The sequence below is a fragment of the Trachurus trachurus genome, assembly GCF_905171665.1.
Source record: "Trachurus trachurus genome assembly, chromosome: 21".
In the NCBI taxonomy this organism is placed as follows: Eukaryota; Metazoa; Chordata; class Actinopteri; order Carangiformes; family Carangidae; genus Trachurus; species Trachurus trachurus.
Window position 1 is genome coordinate 26,251,794 of NC_139899.1, and position 19,232 is coordinate 26,271,025.

At 41.1% G+C, this 19,232-nt stretch overlaps 1 protein-coding gene across 1 annotated transcript; it reads right to left on the minus strand.

Annotated features, from left to right (window-relative positions):
* Positions 1–1,334: 1,334 nt before the first annotated feature.
* On the minus strand, positions 1,335–19,046 carry ttf2 (transcription termination factor, RNA polymerase II). The gene is made up of 23 exons (XM_083997458.1): positions 18,988–19,046; positions 18,658–18,763; positions 18,126–18,212; positions 17,768–17,837; positions 16,729–17,622; positions 16,174–16,294; positions 15,313–15,513; positions 14,419–14,576; positions 13,312–13,393; positions 12,970–13,095; positions 12,673–12,823; positions 11,092–11,197; positions 10,122–10,306; positions 9,097–9,250; positions 8,876–8,967; positions 8,311–8,408; positions 8,046–8,179; positions 7,162–7,341; positions 6,149–6,207; positions 5,200–5,353; positions 3,620–3,702; positions 2,379–2,453; positions 1,335–2,098 (listed from the first exon to the last, which is right to left on the minus strand). Exons 1-23 carry the CDS (start codon positions 19,013–19,015, stop codon positions 1,954–1,956), a joined length of 3,489 nt encoding a protein of 1,162 aa, XP_083853584.1. The 5' UTR covers positions 19,016–19,046; the 3' UTR covers positions 1,335–1,953.
* Positions 19,047–19,232: the final 186 nt, after the last annotated feature.

Genomic DNA, 19,232 nt, shown 5'->3' on the forward strand with positions numbered 1-19,232 from the left:
CAAAGGCCTCATGTATTATATATTAACAGAGAACTTAAAATACAATATGGGATATACTTCAGCCCAGACATTGACAATATTTTGATCATAATAGCCTACGTATAGTAAATAGTTAGCCTACAAAGTAACAAAAGTAATGTGTTTATGCGAGCAAAAGACGCTACATCTGAACACTTTAACCTAGGCAGTGGCCAAAATCACCCAGGTAGTGAAAACTTTGCCAACCCGCAGACATACAGTATTTTTCTTTAAATTACCGGCGACAACCACTTATAAAGTTGCCCAATTCCGCCGGAAAACAGCGGAACTGGCAACCCTGGACAGTACTCGCTGCTGCAGCCCGCAGCTCAATCCAGTTACCGCCCGCTCTCCCGGCGCCGCGTTCAAATGCTGCTGCTGCTGTCGTCAAAACCTCGAACTACTGGATGACATCCATGTCATTCAGATATATTAAATTAACTTTGTTTAAATCATGCAACCAGATACTATTTACGATATGTGCTATTCACGATATGAAACACGACGAACGTTAACAGAAAGCGATATTATAAGAAACAGTGTGTAACATCGGGAATTTGATTTAACCACCTGTGGATGTTATGTACAGGCCTATATATTTTTTTTTTCTTTTTTAAGTTTTACGAAATACAGACAAGACAATAATAATAATAATGCAATTGAAAATCATGTTGTTGTTTTTTGGACGTGTGGATTTTATTGCCGCTCTACTGTGTCGTTAATTTAGACATTGAAACCCCAAATTCCGAGGAATCCTAAAGGCAGCATGGGTGTGAAGCTACCCTGTGGATTGGGAAGCAAAGAAAGAATGGACTGCACGGAAGTGAAGGGAGGGATAAACCTAATCCGAAACATTTGGACATAAATATATATATATACAGTATATTTTTAAAAAGAATATATTTTCCCCTCCTGTATAGGGTTAGGTTTTAGATACAAAATTATATTTTTTCCTCATGTAGTTAGATGGTAGGCTAATAAAGTACTTTTATACATTACAATAGACACACATGAAATGTATTTCAACAAACATGCTCGGAAATTAAGCTGCCATTGATCTTTAAAAGTATAATATGAGCAACATCTTTCCTTTGCAGCTGTGGCTGTAAAATCCCTAAAGTAAATTATAGCTTTCTTAATCTCCTACACTTTTCAAATGCACAAATCATTTCACTTTAGTATACAAATGACTTTCACATGAACACTGATGACCTGAATTTATTAAAAAGCATCATACCAAATACACATAATGGAAATAATAATAATTGAAAAAAAGGAAAAAAAAAAATTAAAAGAAAGTATGAGCAAATATTTGCTTTACTCCACTATGTAAGTTACCTAAAATTAACAATAATAACCATTATTATTAATAATAAGACACATGCATACCAACATATACAGTCTTAAATAATTGGTGGTCACACTTAGTGTAGCATAGGACATAAAAAGTGCCATTGTAAACCACAAGAAGCTCCTCACCTGTGTGTCTATGGCATTTGCAGATGAAGGTGATATATACATCTGTAGTTGTGTCTAGAAGTCACATGATGATTTTAGTGTGCATGTTTCAAGTGGATGGATCTGATTTCCAGCTGTAAGTAACAGTAGTATCTTTATCAACAGTTTTGCATTGGAGCAACAGATCAGCATCTATTGAATTACAGAGTGAATTTCACATCAACTTAAATACTGTTGAAATAAATCAGTTCAAAGCAGCAAATATCTGAGTAAACAGAGCTAATAGTCCTTAACTGGTGGAGGAATAATTACACTAAAGGAAAATAAGAATTAAAAAAAGGCACATTCAGCCCAATAAGTTGAACACCTGGTGGAGAATGAGCTCTCGTGTGCCCTGAAGGTTGGATATGTGCATGAGCAGCTGTGTTGGTATTGTAGCTGTAGCTGTAGGTTTGTTTCCTCCCGTTCGCTCTCGTCTCAGACACCAAATATGATTCTGAGATCAGCCAGTGAAAGTTTGGTGAAGGTGCTTCCTGTTCCCGACAACACGTTCTGGGCCAACTCCTTCTTCTTCACCTGCAGCGCTGAAATCTTCTCCTCCACCGTTTCCTCACACTCAAACCTGGAAACAACAAACACAAAGGTAAATCAGTAAAACAACATTTCAATGAATGATGACCCAAATATGTTCCATGAACAAACCTCTGGAAAACACTGGCCCATGAATACATTGATTTATAGTTTTCATTCCTGCCTAAAAATCTGCTTTATGTAACCCTTAAGTGTACTTTATTGTGTTATTACATGTATTTTTCCTGATGATGGTATAATAAGACATAATATTACATTTTGTTAAGTCATAACTGATATTTATCCTGCTGATTATATTATATTAATATTACTTGTGGATGGTGACGTCTCTCCTCTGTCCAACTCTGTAGATCCGGTCACAGGCCTGATCCTCCAAGGCTGGATTCCTGTCAGGGCGTTCATGGTTCACAGGTTAGAAACCCAACCATTGTTTTAAGTGAACACGTAGCATCATCTTCTACTATATAATCGCTACTGCTACTGACTAGCTGCTGTAGACGCTGTAAAAAGGTTGTAATGCAGTGGTTCTCAAACCTTTTTACATCAAGGATCCCCCTAAACTGACACAAATTAGACCACAGACCCCCCATTGGACAAAATTTTGAAACAAATGTTGTGGAAATTTTAGCCATTTGCTGTTGGTGAATAATGAAATAGAGACTTCGTCGGGCGACAAGCTTTTTATTTCCTTGCAAAGAAAGGTCAATCCTCACCCGAGCGGAGATGGCAAAGAACGACCCTGAACATGGGGAAAACCTAAACAACTCTGTTTTTAGTGTTTTGTTTGTTTTTATTCTGTTTTATGCTTCTTTTTTTAATGTTCTGTCTTTATGTAAAGCACATTTAGTTGCCTTGGTATGAAATGCGCTATATAAATAAAGATGCCTTGCCTTGCCTAATCAACACAATTTAAAATACAAAAGGGTTTGAGTATATCATGAGAAAGTGAGAGGTTGGGTGTCTCCGAAACTTGAAATGCAATTACAAGGTTTAGACATTAAAATACACAAACAAAAGAAGATCTGATACCTTGGAGGGAAAGCAGGGGGTGGGGACGTCACAAGTGATTAAAACAAAGGAATATTCAAATTTACCATTACGCAAACAATACACAAATATTTGTTCTGAGACTGAATAACGTTACTTTTTTTTAGTCAATGTACGTTCAAATTACTGGGAGTTAGTGGTGTGAGTTTTTGGAAAAATGTCAAGAAATTTCTGGCAACAAATGTAATATTTCTGGAAAAAATGTGAGAAAAACTTAAGAACCACTGTTGTAACGTATTAAAATCTTAATTATTTATTATTTGCCTGTAAATGTTGAATCGAGCAGTTAAAGTGAAGTTAAGGAAGTGGGTCATGCTGCATTTGAACTGAGAGCTGAAGGTATGTTGATGAGCTGTGGTAATATTAAGTATACAAAATGTGAAATCCAGTCCAATATCACTAAAGAAACAACACGCACTGTACATACAGCTGGTTACATCAAGCAGAGGAAAACAAACACCAACTTGTGTGTCTATGTGTGTGTGTGTGTGTGTGTGTGTCTCACCAGTGCATGTCAATGAGGAAGAGGTGGTTCCCTCCAGTGAGGTTGAGTCCAACGCCTCCAGCACAAAGAGACACCAGCATCACCTTCAGCAGAGAACACGGCAGGATCAACAATCAATATTCACATGTACTCACAATATGAAAGTCCAGTATGAATCCTCTCTTCTCTTGAGAGAATTTCATTTTCACAGTCTGTGCTTGATGAGTTTACTTTAAACCAGAGGTTCGGTAGAGTAGCCAAAAATTGTACTCAAGTAAGAGTATAGTTAGGAAAACAAAAGAAAAATTCCAAGGCACTCTCTTAACTATAAAATGCCTTTATTAAATTATGGCATGGTCAAAACGACAATTAAAAAACTCTGACGCGTTTCGGCGTCTAGCCTTCATCAGGGAGTCAAATGGAGTAGGACAGGAACAATGGTTCTTTTATACAAGTGTTTATCCAAAAGAGTATAGTTACTTTAGAATAATGTTACTCAAGTAAAAGTAAAAAGTAGCCATTCAAACATTTACTTGAGTAAGAGAAGAAAGTACTTGGTGAAAAAGCTACTCAAGTACTGAGTAACTGCTGAGTAACCTCTGATTTGTTCGTTTAATGATCAGCGCGTAAATGTTGGCCTAATCAAATACACAAAAATATAATAGCAATGAAAAAATCCAGATATTGCCAAAGAACAACATTTAACAACCAAGACAAAAGCCTAAATGACAAAGTAACATAAATGAAGACAAATTCAGCCACAATAACTTACATAGGCCTATCTATGAAAGGTCTATGAACTGTCCATAAGCTCTTTGTGTGGGTGTGGTGTCTGTGTGTCTATCTGTGACTGTGTGTGTGTGTGTGTGTGTGTGTGTGTGGGGGTCCTATGATTGGTTTCTAGTGAAACCAAAGTCACATGACCACACCCCCGAAACTGGAGGGGCGGTCATGTGGCTAGGAGTCACATGTGGTGTGTATGGGGTTTAAACTTCCTGGGGAGGAAGAAGAATAAGACGACCTGGATGACTGAGAACCTTCACGGACATTATCCACGATGACATACCAGGGCTGACTAGGTCATCCTAATCATTTACTAGCCGGAGTTTCTCAAATTTGAGGCGGAGTGGCCACCCTGTTTACCGCGGAGATTTTGTGTGCGGTCATGTGACTGCCTGGCTCTGTCTGATTGGTTAAACGGAGTCATGTGACAGAGGCTCGGAAGTATCTCCATTAAAACATTAACAAACAGATCGCACATTGGATCAATAAGAAAAAGTAGCGAGTAGCGACCGGAATGAAGCTCAATGTAACGGAGTAAAAGTACCGCTTCTTCTAAAGAAATGCACTCAAGTAAAAGTAACAAGTATGCTGCATTGAAACTACTCTTGGAAGTACCATTTATCCAAAAAGTTACTCAAGTAAATGTAACGGAGTAAATGTAGCGCGTTACTACCCACCTCTGCTTTAAACACATCAAAATAAAACATTACAAATCAACATTTTGTATCTGTCCAGAGCTAAACAGGATCAGGAAACAGGAATGTAAGAATAAGAAGCCGTCGTGTATCTGTGGTGGTGTGGTGGGTGGTGGGGGTCACCTGTGGTCCTTTGGGGTTCGTGTTGAACTCTTCCACCAGGTCCATGCGGCGTTTGGGGTTGACCGTGCCGTCGATGACGCCGTACCTCAGGCCCATCTGCTGCAGGTGAACGGCCACGATGCGCAACATGCTGGTCCACTGGGACACGATCACACTGCACATCACCGGACAGGAGACAACATGTGGTTAAATGCAGCAACTGCTTATATATTATTAACAGATGTCCAGATGGTATTTCAATGTATAATCCTTTAAAGGGATACTTCACCCAAAATCAATAATTCACCAATTTTCTACTCAGTGTCATGCCAAGGAAGGGTTCGGAGATGTTTCGGAGTCATCAAAACGCTTTAGGAGTTCCAGGGGGGGGGTCCGACTGGCAACGGATTTTCATATAATGGCGGCGGATAGAGTTCACTTTTGAATCGTCCAAAACACACACTATGAAACATCCAGATACTTCCATACTGCTCGTCTGTACTGACCCAAGTGTCCTGAAGCCGCCACATGAAAAATTTTGATCTCTGTTTTTAGCCTTGTTGTAGTAGTAGCTGCCAGTGGCTGCACAAGATGTTCTTCCGTGTTTACATCAAACATCCAATGGTTTACAACGATGAACGAACATCTCGCAGCAAATATGTAAAAAAATAAAAAATAAAAATTTTTTCCCAACAACTTTTTCATGTTGCGGCTTCAGGACACTTGGGTCAGTACAGACGAGCAGTATGGAGGTATCTGGATGTTTCATAGTTTGTGTTTTGGACGATTCAAAAGTGAACTTTATCCGCCACCGTCACCAGCCGGACCCCCCCTGGAACTCCAAAAACGTTTTGATGACTCTGAAAGTTCTCCAAACCCTTCCTTGGCATGACGGTGAGTAGAAAATTGGTGAATTATCGATTTTGGGTGAAGTATCCCTTTAAAAGATCATATGAGACTAGTTTTTTACCTTTTCTGATCGTCGTCCTTCTGTCTGATTGCCTTCAGCTCAGAGACGATAGCAGCAATCTGGAAAATCATAGTTGAAGTATCAGATAATTTGTTGTTAAAATGTGTTAAAACATCATCGGTGATACAGGAAAACAAGTCGACGTGGCGCCGTTGTCTGCTGGGATGTTACTGAATTACAGTTCATATTACAAAGTCTTGTTTGCAACTCACAAATAAGCAAATAAAAACACAGGACGTGTGTTTTAAAAGAATTATCGTTGCTTATTATTTATTTACATCATTATAATATCATGTGGAAATTAACTGCTCCTCCTAATGAAAATAAAATTCATGAATAAATTAAAAAAAAGAAAGAAAATCTATCTATTTCTCCATCTCTTCCTCCTTTTAATGTTTTCTAGATGTCATGTTAAGCTTTTATTTTGAAAGGTAGTTTTAGTCACATGACAGTGTGCAGAGTATGAGCGGGAAATGCATAGCTTCTACATGTGGTCTGCTTGCTATTATCTTTTTCCTCCCGCTGCTTGTGTCTAGGAAATTATAGCTTGTGAGTATTGTTCACGATTTTAGTTAATTATGTCCTTACACAGATTCCTGTAGTGCATTTTTGGAATATTATATAAATGTTTATTTTATTCACATGTAAATTGTGCTAATGCTAAGCTAACAGCCTACAGCTATTTGCATTATCATTCCTGTGAATGTATTATGTTAGTTTAGTGACAATACTAAACTAACATAATAACTTAGTTATTTTTCTGTATCATTTCAGTTTCACAAAAATAGTTTCAAGACCTCAGTAAAGGCCCTTCAACTTCATTCCCGCCTCTGAGTTTCTCTTGGAGCTTGTGTGCTATCTGTCAATTTGTGTATAGTCACACACTGAGGACAGAATACTAGACCTTATAAAACTGAAGTGTAAAGAGATCCAACACCTTCAAATAAACCATTTATTGATATATTGATTCTGTCTTTCTTCTCCTGCTGAGCTCGGTACTTTACTTTCCCCACCTTGGTGCTCTGGCTGTTCTCCTCAAACAGCTTGGAGGAGAAGCGGGTGCCGTTGAGGGCGACGGTGTCTTTGGGGTCGGGGCCCGACGACGACGGGCTGGAGGAGAGCGACAGAGCGTTGAGCTGCTCCTCCAGAGACAAGACGATCCCGTCGCCCTGCAGCTCCGACGTGTCCAGAGTCTGAGCAGAGAGAGAGATGAGGACGGAAAAATCAGTTCTTTGTTGTTGTTGTTTTTAAAGGGATAGTTCAACATTTTGGCAAATTGGCCCATTGCCATAATCCCTATAGTCATAGTAGTAGGTTAGCTATTTTTAGAACGGCGAAGCAGAGCCGCAAGCTGCTCAGGGGATTTCTTGGTTTCCCTCATCAAACTCATTAAATACACAATCCAAAAACTCCAAAATGCTCTGGTGGACAAGTTGTGACCTGCACATTCACCACGCTATGAGATAATAATGAAACGTTACGAAACTGAGGTAAATACAGAGTCTGCTTGCTGAAAAACTGTCCCTGAAGGCAACGCGCATCAGCAGTTTTGCATGAATTTCCCTCTAAAACAACTCTGTCTGGTAACGTTGTGTTATTATCTCATAGCGTGGTGAATGTGCAGGTCACAACTTGTCCACCAGAGCGTTTTGGAGTTGTTGGATTGTGTATTTGATGAGTTTGATGAGGGAAACCAAGAAATCCCATGAGCCTCCGTTGCGTAGCTCTGAGCAGCTCACGGCTCTGCTCCGCCGTTCTAAAAACAGCTTGCACCGACAAATAAAAGTAACGAACCTACTGCTATGACTATAGGGATTATGCCAATGGGCCAATTTGCCAAAGTGTTGAACTAACCCTTTAAATTAAGGACAAAAGTGACAAAGCTGTGTGTGTGTACCTTCTTGAGGAGGGACAGGTGGCAGCAGCACTGTCGGAGGCGCAGCAGCAGGGACAGGATGTGGACGGTGCTGGACGCCTGCTGGGTGCCGGACACGACCGGGTCGGACTGAGACACGCCGAACTCCTGGGCCACTGGAGAGGGAACACACACACACACACACAAAGAATCAATACACAATAATCATTAAGCAAATGTACAACATAAAATAAAAACTTGAGGTGATATTTGACCTGTCTGACCCATCAGGAACTGAGGCTCTCACCTTTATTGAAGGGATTGGAGCCGGGGCTGGAGCTGGACTTGTTCGCCTTGGTCGCGTCATTTCCCTCGTGTCTCTTCAGGTAGTTCTGCAGAGTGGATCTAGAAAAAAAAATCACTAGTTATATCTATATATTTTTTGTTTTGTAGCGGAAGCTCCTCTTCCCAGTTCGTCCAAATTTGACGAACCGGGAAGAGGAGCATCCGCTACAAAACAAGCTTGAAAAATAGACTTATTTAATTATTTTTCGGGACAATTTCGCATTTCGGGGCTTCAATACAAGACGGACATTACATGCGAGCAGCATGGAGGTATTTGGATGTTTTTTGGTGTGTCTTTTTGTTACGAAGACAGTTGGTATCCATTTGCAACCGTTATATGGACATGCACTGCTACGCCGAGACCCCCTGTAACTCAGAGAAGCCACGGAGGACTCTGAAACTTCTCCCAGCCCTTAGTTGACATGAGGGGGAGTAGATAATGAGTGAAATTTGAATTTTGGGTGAACTATCCCTTTAAGGCTTTAATGGGGAAACATCAGAGAGAGGAAGGATGTTGGTTGTGTTACCTGGACTGGGCGAAGACGACGTCGTACACGGCCTTCTCATCCTCCGACAGTTTGAGTTGATGCACCTCACAGGTCCGGTCAGGAAGAGACACCTGGAACATTCAACGTTTCACTTCAGCCTGAGACCAAGAGTCAGCAGAGAGAGTCCAGTGTGTGTGTGTGTGTGTGTGTGTGTGTGTGTGTGTGTGTGTGCGTGCGTGCGTGTGTGTGTGTGTGCGTACCAGTGGTTTTCCTGCGGAGTCCGTCTGGGTTTTGGTTCGTCGCAGCAGCAGAGTCCTGGTCAGGATGTTCAGCCTCTCTCTTCCTCTCTTGGAGCCGTTGTCCACCTGAGCTTTCCACAGTTTGTACTCGTCAAACGGAGAACAACGAAGAAACCTGAGAGACGGGACGGGGACGGTTCAGTTAGTCGGTCGGTCGGTCGAGTCGGCTCGTCTCTACCAAACCATCTTCACCGGAGATATAACAATGTTTATTAATGTATTATTGTGGCAATAAAGCGTAATTTTAACTCATCCGTGTTTCTTCTTTCTGCAACACGAGACGACGTGAACTCAGAACAACTGATTTTAAACACTCTTAAAAAAGGATTTAATGCACTTCAAAGTGGAGAGTTGACATTAAGCAATAGCGCCACCTTGAGGCCTTTTCTAAGACATTTTGTGTCAGTGTGGATTTAAATAATGTGTCGAATGAGGCAGACAAGGCGTAATTATCAGTAGTCCTCTGCAGTGTCCTAAAATAATTTCCTTTCTGTTTATACTTGATTTCTTTATTCCATGTGAATCTTTTCTTTATTTGATTCAGTCAGGTCATGTACTTTGTACTTTCACCTCAGTGTTGCTCTGTTATGTTATCTCATAAATACCTGACTTAAACGCAAAGAAGGACGTTGAATTGAACATTTGAATGCTGGACAATAGACGTTTCCTTCGATGTAAGAGCACTCTTATTTCTGTATATCATGGGAAACATTTTGAAAACTCAATAAAGATAATGTTGGGAAAAAAAGAAGAAAAAAAAACCCTAACACTTTTCATTCATAACCCTGCTCTCCTGGAAGATGATTAATCAGTTTTAACGAAGCAGATTTCCTCCTGAATAGAATTCAAATGAATTCTATGAATATTCATAATTTCTTTTTTCTTTTATGGGGTTATATAGCAAGTTTAAATTTGTACTAATTAAAAAAAATAAAATGGTACAAATGTAAATAAAACAGCAGCTGGTCACTGTGTGTGTGTCGTACTTGAGCAGCGAGTACATGTCCAGCAGGTTGTTCTGGATGGGCGTCCCGGTGACGGCCCAGCGAGCGCGGGCCCTCAGCTGACAGACGGCCATGGACGTCTGCACTTTGGGGTTTTTGATGTTGTGAGCTTCGTCCAGGATCACGCGGGCCCAGGCCACTCGCAGCAGAGGACCGGAGGACGCCGGCTGAGGGAGAATCACATGGAGGGGTGGGGGGGTTATTATCATGATTATTAAAGGAGATTTCCGGTCATTTTTGACCCCTAGATTGTTGTCCTGATGGTCACCCAGTGTTGGGGGGAGCAAAAAAAGCGACTAAAATTGATGCAGGCAAACCGTAGTTACACCATGGCTACCCGGCGCTAGCGATAGCGACAACGCTAAACTATGGGGGCATTTTTTTCAACCACAACAAACACTCAAAAAACAATCAAATATCTATGGTACATGACTGGAATCCTTAGAGACACCACTGAACTCATATAGTGTACGGTATAAACAGTATAAACTTTGTGTTTTTGCATGTAATCACTCTCCTCAGACAGCCGAACTCTGAAACATCCCGGAAAGACATTACTATTCGAGCGCCTTCTCCCCGCCACAGAAACACAAGGAAAACACTTTTTCCTTGTTGTGATGATTTCTTTACAAAAATAAACGGTCAGAGATATTTTGGACATTACCACTGACTGCACTGTTCGACCGTTTATTTTTGTAAAGAAATCATCACAACAAGGAAAAAGTGGTTGAAAAAATTGCCCTCATACTTTAGCGTTGTCGCTATCCCTAGCACCGTCTCGCCATGGTGTAACTCTGGTTTGCCTGCATCAATTTTAGTCGCGTTTTTTGCTCCCCCCAACACTGGGTGACCATCAGGACAATGATTTAGGGGTCAAAAATGACCGGAATTCTCCTTTAACTGTGGTTGAACTGTTGATTTACTTCTTTAATTAATAAATATTCCTCCTCACCACGACATCCGTCTCCTCTGTGGGTTTGTCGCTCTCCTCCTTCTGGACTGGAACCTCCTTGGAGACCAGACTGTACGTGGTCACCACCACGTCGTAATCAGACAGACTGAGGGACACAGACACGGGACATTTAACTCAGTTTGACTGTTCTTGTTGGAGCCTCACAGGTTTTCATGAATCCTCTGTGTGTTGTGTGATTGCTCCAGAGTGGGAGTCATTTTGACTTTTCTTATATTTATGTGCAAGAAAGCCATAAATAAAGTCACAGAGAGTCCAGTAAACATCACAGTGGGGCTCAGCTGTCTCTATGTTCTCACTTTCCCACTTCAAAAATGATTGATTGATTCATTGATTGATATTTTATGCTGCTGTGTACTGTAACAGTACGGGTAATTGATCGATTGCTGCTGTGTACTTGTCTCGCATGTGTGATGTTTGTCGCCTGGTGCGATCATTCAATGTTGCTGTTCTTCTTTTATTTGTAAACTGCGGACCATCTGAGAGTCCACGACAAATTGCCCTACGGGGACAATTAAAGTATATGAAATGAAAAATGAAATGAAAAAAAAAAAAAAAAAGCTCAGCTCTAGTCGCCAGAAAAATCTGGGATTACAAGTTTTCATTTTCAAAAGTGCTTTGACATAAGTGAAATTGATTTGAGGATAAAGACGTGACAGGAAACTAAGCAATATCTCTAATTACTGTTCAGTTGAAGTGCTGTTAATCCATTTCCATTTTCATGTTTTTCCATATTCTGTGTTATAAACTGTTTTCTTGTCTGTAACAACATCTATTGCACGTCTGTCCGTCTTGGGTGAGGGATTCCTCCTCTGTTGCTCACCCTGAGGTTTCTCCTGTTTTTCCCTGTTAAAAGGGTTTTCCGTGGAGTTTTTCCTCAGTCGATGTGAGGGTCTAAGGGCAGAGGATGTTGTTAAGATGCTATGTAAAGCCCTTTGAGACAAACTGCTTGTAAAAATGGGCTATACAAATAAAATTGTCTTGCCTGTAGTAATAGTTTAATACAGGGTTCCTACACATTTGAAATTTCCAAATTCCATACTTTTTCCAGACCCTAGTTTCCAGACTTCTCGGTAAAAAAAATCAAATTATTTGTGATATTTGAGTAAATAGATGTTCATAATATTAAAAAAGCATGCAATTTATCATTTGTTTTCATTATTCTGAATGTGTATGCCATTATGTGACCAAATAACTTCCTGGAGATTGTAGCTCGGTACAATAGCGCATACAAAATAATTAACCCAAATAACTTCAGATGAGACCAAACCTAGATAAGTATTAAGATAAATATATTTCCATACAATAGTTTCCATTTCCATACTTTTCCAGACCTGGAAATGTATAAAATCAAATTCCATACTTTTCCATACTTTCCATACTTGCGTAGGAACCCTGTTAATATCAGTGTTTGATTTTCAGGTGAAAATACTGTAAATTCTTTGACGGTTCTGACTCCCAATGGGGTTTTGTTTTGTTTCCTTGCAGCTGCATTTTCTCTTATGGGAACGGAGTGTGTATGTGTGTGTGTGTGTGCGCGTGTGTGTCGCACGTCTCCCTCACACTTTGGCGCTCCTCTCCCTGTTGGGGCCGTGGTACAGATAAACCGTCAACCGGCCCGACTTCACGTGTCGCTCGATCTCCTTCTTCCAGTGGTGAATGAGGGAGGCAGGACAGATGATCAGAGTTCCTTTAGACGCCACGAGGCTGGAGTCTGGACCATGAAGAAAAACACACACAAACAAAGACAGATGGAAAAAAAGAGAGAGAAATATGTAGTTTAAATTGTATTATTAAATTGCATAGACAGAACTGAGCCTGATAGAATAAATAAATAATAAAAAAAAACCTCCTTCTTACCAGTTTTTGAGATCCACTTCTCCAGTTTCTTCTCCTCCTTCTTTCCGTCTTCGTCTTTCGCCTTCACCTTCTTGTTCAGTATGAGAGCGATCATGGTCAGAGTTTTCCCCAGACCCATGTCGTCCGCTGAGTCCAGAGGGAGAAGAACAAGAGGAAGAAACAAAGAGATCACAACAATTAATAAAGAAGCTTTTCTGACAGCATAACATAATAAATAAATTGCCTTTGTGACCCTCATAACAAAACACGTCTCACTGGCTTCTTTCCACTGAGCCATTTTCCATCCCTGTCCAACATGGTCGAACATTTTAAATAAAGTTCACATTGAATGGTTCAACATACCCAGAATTCCTCCACAGGGATTCTGGGCTTCTCTCCAGAGCAGCCAGGCCAGCGCTCTCCTCTGATGGGCCAGGAGCGTCACCTGACCACAGGACAGGGTTATTAGAGTCACATGATGGATCGGTCAGAAAGAAAAGACATAGATATATGAACTGCAGATGCTTTGTTTCCATGGCAACTTGCCAAGAGCTTCAGGGAATACAATATCAGGGTTCTCCCACTCCTTCCTTGAAATCATTTTTTCCAGGATATTTTTGATATATTTTTTTTCTGATATATTTTCAGCTGCTACAGTCTGACAGACATGTTAACACGGCAAATGCATTGCTAACACATCCTCCATCCTATTCATGCTTTAGAGTTAAAGTTTTCTTTTCGACAGTTGTACCTTATTTTGTACATTTAACCAGTTTGTTTCTATGTTTATTCCACTCTCAGCCCCAGGAGTCTGATTTAAAGATATGTGTGGCTCTAACTTACCTATGAAATAATCTCTGACATGCTTAGAAATTATGACAAATGTATCATAGAACAATGCAAACATGTCAATGGCAAATTGGCGGAGACAGAGTTGTTTTGGAGGTAAATTCATGCGCGTTCCCGTCGGGGGGCAGTTTTTCAGCAAGCAGTCTCTGTATTTACCTCTAAAACAACTCTGTCTCGTAACTTTCTGTTATTATCTCATAACGTGGTGAATGTGCAGGTCACAACTTGTCCACCAGAGCGTTTTGGAGTTGTTGGATTGTGTATTTGATGAGTTTGATGAGGGAAACCAAGAAATCCCATGAGCCTCCGTAGCGTAGCTCTGACCAGCTTGCGGCTCTGCTCCGCCGTTCTAAAAATAGCTTGCACCAACAATTAAAGGTAACGAACCTACTGCTATAACTATAGGGATTATGGCAATGGGCCAATTTGTCAAAATGTTGCACACTATCCCTTTAAGCATTTCCAAAACATATGACTTTTTTTGAGTTTTCCATGACTGGAAAATTGGTCGACCATTTTCCAGGTTTCCCAGGACGAGTGGGAACCCTGAATACAGCCTGAAGTATGAAGACATTTAGACACAGACCTGGTGGTCGAGGCGGCAGCAGAGCGTTACGATACCTTGATGCCTTTGGGGTCGGGGACCTCGGCCTCGGGGTCGGGGCAGGTCTCCAGGGATTTGTGGAGATGGTCGATGGCCTCGCAGGTGGCGTTCTTCACCGCCAGCAGACGGTCGTTGGTCATCCTGCCGCCGTAAAACGCCTGAGCCTCTGGGTTCGCTGGAAAGAAAGAAGCGAAGGAGAAAATTAAACCAAGAGAATCACAGAAATGCTTAATGCACCACACTAACAAAAACAAAGGAAAGTGAAAGGTGGGCTGGGGGCGACCCGGGGTGGCTGGAAGTGGCGGGGCGGGGGTCCACGGTCCAATGCCTGGCCGATCAACGGGACCTGATGCATCTCGTCAATGTGACATTCCACATGCATTTACTTGTTCAATCGTTTTTGGTTTTCTCTCCTTATTTATTAACTTTATTTATTTAACTTTTTTTTTTCTGTCTTCCTCCCATTCGCACAGCTTCTTTCATTCATTTTATTATATTTTTATTTATTCACTCACGTCCAATTCCACTTAAGCATCCATCCTCTGCTCCCTCTTCCCTTGTTTCATTCTTTCATCCTTTATCCCGGCTGTCCCCATTTCTTCCTTCTTACCTTCAGAATTAATGCTGTCATTAGTATTATAATGAGTTATGTTTGCTATATGTGTATCACAACTGTTATCCCTACTACCCTTTATATCGTGTTTGTTATTGCGACCTATGTCACCATCGTGATTCTTTAATTTCTTTCCTTATCTTTGCACTATTACCATCACCACACTACACTGCACTCGAACTACACACGCACATCTTGTGTATCCATTGCTGTATGTCCGTTATGTTGTTTGTCTTGTGTTTCACAATAAAAAAGAAAAAAGAAATGCTTCAAAAAACATCAACGTTGCTCCACCCACCTCCGAACGCCTGGCCGTAGACCTGACTCATGCTGAGCCCCATGGAGCCTCCAGAGGTCTGGTGCTGGGAGGGGCCGGGGGCCGGGGGGGCCGGCAGCAGCACGGTGCCGCCCTGTCGGCTGAAGGGGTTCACCTGACTGGCTCCTGGAGAAGCGTTGCTGCTGCTGCTGCTGCTGCTGCTGTGACCTCCACCCTGAGGCTCTGTGGTGAGGGATTTAAATATCATAGTGAACAAACTGTGACGTGGACTCAAGTTGTTTCTGCAAACTTTTACTGTTCTCTCACATTTTGTTACTCATCTCTTTGCTTTTATCTTTTATTTTGAAATGAGGTTTTTCCTCTGTCCCTGTATTGTTGTGTCAATGTATAAGAAACACAGTAAATTCATAGATCATTGTTAATTAATGCGAGAAACAGAATAATTTGTAATAGAGGGTATGCGTTTACGTCACGTTGCCCTTTTAGCAGCTCTGTTAGGTCATGCATGCTGTACATGCTGGCAAAGCTAGACATGTCAGACTTGTATGGGCTCGGAGAAAATCGCTTCGTTACTTGTGTCGTTTTTAAACTTTGGCGGCTCTGCCACTCGTCTTTTTGCCACTCAGTGGACGTTCCACAGCGACTTCCGAGTACCGTGACGTCACGTGCATACCCTCTATACTGAAATATCATTTAATAACACAATGATTTACATGTTAAATGATTTAAAGGTACATGATAATGTTATACAGTATGTTTTACTGTAGAACAGGGTTTGGTGCCTGATGAGTGATGTGAACTCTAAAAACACACTTTAACAGTATAAAACCATTACATGATGTGTAGATATGATTGCTCCTGTGCTGTACTGAGTGAAGTTACCTGGCTGAGCAGCAACAGTGAGGCTCAGAGACTCCAGAGCGTCCTCCAGCTCCTTCACCTGAGTCTTCAGCCTCTCTCCTTTGTCCGGCAGAGCCGCCACGTTCACCACAGACAGAGTGGCCTGGGCGGAGACAACACAGACACACTGATGAAGTCAAAGGAGAACCTCCGTTTCATTCACGTGACAGTCAAAGAGTTATGTTTGCAAACTCCACTGATGACTGGACAATTATATTGACTGTTATATTATCTACCAGTGACTAACCCCAGTTTTAAACTAATGCAGCAGGGAGGATGTAGACCTGTGGTAGGTTTGCACTGCAGCTGAAATAATACGTCATGTTGCATATATAGAGATATTTAGACATATTTTGGTTTAAATCTACCAACAAGTCACAAGAAATTGCACCAATGAGATGCTGCACATATGTGTGAGGTTCATATAATTCTTGATAATATTGATATTAGTCCGAGAAATTCAGTCTTTGTCCAGCTCTAATCTGCACCATAAAGCTGCAGCACCTCATATATGATATGATTCAGGTCTTCACTCACCTTCTTCTGTTGGAGCTGAGCAGTGAGCAGACTGTGCAGCCCTCTGGGATCCTGCTGCTGACCTTTGACCTTAGCGGCCGGCTGAAACCCTGGGAAGGTGGTGAGTGGTTTCTGTACAGCTGTAGCAGGAGGAGTTTTCTGAGCAGGAGGCTTCACTGACACCAACACCACCACATCATCATCATCATCATCATCATCATCATCATCATCATCTTCATCTTCGTTATCATCGTTGTTGTGTTGGTGGTTTTTGGTTCGACTGGACTCTGACTGTGTCGGTTTGTCACATGTTGGACTCGTGGTTTTACCAGAGTCTCTGTAAGCTGCCGTGCTGCTGCTGGGTGTAGACTTGGAGCCGCTCTTCCTGACCGTAGGATCAGCATCTGTTACCTGACGGGCTTCAGCTGCAGTCGGTGTGTGGGCCGAGTGTTTGTGAAGATCCTGTGAGGTTTGATTAGTTTTCTCAGCGCCGACAGAGGAAGTAGAAACAGCTTTGTCTGTTTGACTCTGCTCTGTGTTTTCCTCTTCTGCCTTTTTCTCCACACCGACACCGTTCCCTATGGGGCTTTTCCTCTCTTCATCTGAAACTCTCTTCTTCACCTTCATCCCTGGTGGAAGTTGTTTTCCTCTGTATGTATCTCCTCCCTCTTTCTCTTCTGCTGCTCCTCCGCTCTGCATGTTTTCTTTCTGGTTACTTTCTTTCCCGTCAGACTTCTGACTGGTCTTACTGTCTTTCTCCTCTCTTCCCTTCTCTTTATCTCCACCACTCTGCATCTTTTTCCACTCAGACTCCTTGTCCGGTTTGCTCGGGGCTTTAAAAGGGTTTCTGACAGGCGGCAGGCAGGACGGCTGCAGGTGCGTGTCAGACAGAGGGTTTCTCTTTTCCTTGTTTGGCTACAATGACGAAAGAAAACAGATACTGACTGTGCAATGAGAACAAACTGAAGAGATAAAAGTCACAGATACTGTTGGAACAAACATATTTCAGATGTATAAATAAAAATGTGCATGGTGAGATCTGTGTGAGGTGATGTCTTACTTCAGTCCAAGGCACGTTTCCACACCACCTCTGGCCTTCTTTTTTACCTACAACACATCTGTAGAATAACCTGTGGGGGGAAAAAACACAAACAGAATGAATAAAGAGTCAAAGATCCAATGTGTAGTTGCCTACAAACAAAATGTCTAACACTCTAACCCTTTTTCATCTTAAACTGAGATGAAGTGGTGCTTTCATTTTGTAAAAAAAACAACAACAAAAAACTCATTTACAGTTAATATTAAGATATCATAAACAGTGATATGTAATAATCAAGATGTATTCTGTCCAGAAAACCTAAAGTCTAATTTAGTTGTATCACTAAGTTTAATGAACCTCAGTCCACCTGCAAACCTACTTGTAGCTTTGCTGTTGCTGACTGTAGGTGAGAGCTTGGAGTTCAACCATGGAGTCGTCATGATGGAGGCAGTGGGATGGCGAGATGCTGGGAGGAGAGGAAAACAATAACACAAATCAAAAATAGAAGTTAAAAACATTAATTTGTGCACATTTGTGTAGTTGTTGTTGGTTTCTATCTGAAATATTTTGACGATGGAGATGCTCAGACTCATTTACAAACATGAGAGTGTGCCTAACTTTGGATGTGATTCTGTGATCTAGTGAATAAATTCAGATGTTTTGTTAGAGGAGAGTGGTGTCATGAATTTCTCCTTTGAGCTACTTGGCTTGACCTGACTGCAGGTTTTCCACAGTGATGATGATTTATAAACTGTGTCTAGTCTTGCCATGTTTCCATGTATTAGACACCATTTTTGCATGTAAAGTTATATAATGTAAGTAAATATACAAAATTTTTGCATGTATAATAACATCCTTTCTGCATACATTAAAATCAGTAAGTAAATATGTGCCCTTGGTGATGTGAATACCTGGTGGTTTGACTGAAGTCGCAGCCTTGCTTGTCAACGCAGACGTAGAAGCTTTTTCCTTTACTTGGTCCATCTTTCACGCCCGTTTTCAACATACACACGCTTCCTGTTGTGAAAATACAGATAAGCTGTTAAACTTTCTATTCGGTGCAAGTTAGCCAAGAAAAAATAGGTTCAGAAACAGAAGTAAACGAAACTGCATTGTCATGTGGATCTCAGACAGTGACAACGTGTAAAACTCAACCAGGATTTTACTGAAACTCAGCACAACATGTAATCACCGGACAAAACAAAGTAATAAACTTAAAAAAGTACATTATTTCGACTCACCGTGGTCGTCACATATAATCTTTTCCATTGTCCTGACACTTGCTTCCACCTCACTTTCAGTTGCAAGAACATGAACCTTAGTATTTTCGTATTAACCAATCACAGCCGTCAAAAAAGCACATCCGGTATTCAAATGTCAGAGTAATAGCTCACGTCAAAATTAGTTTGTTAAAATCACATTAGAGTTGAAGGTTTAATCATACATTTAGCAATATTTCGTGTATTTCATAATGAACATATAAAAT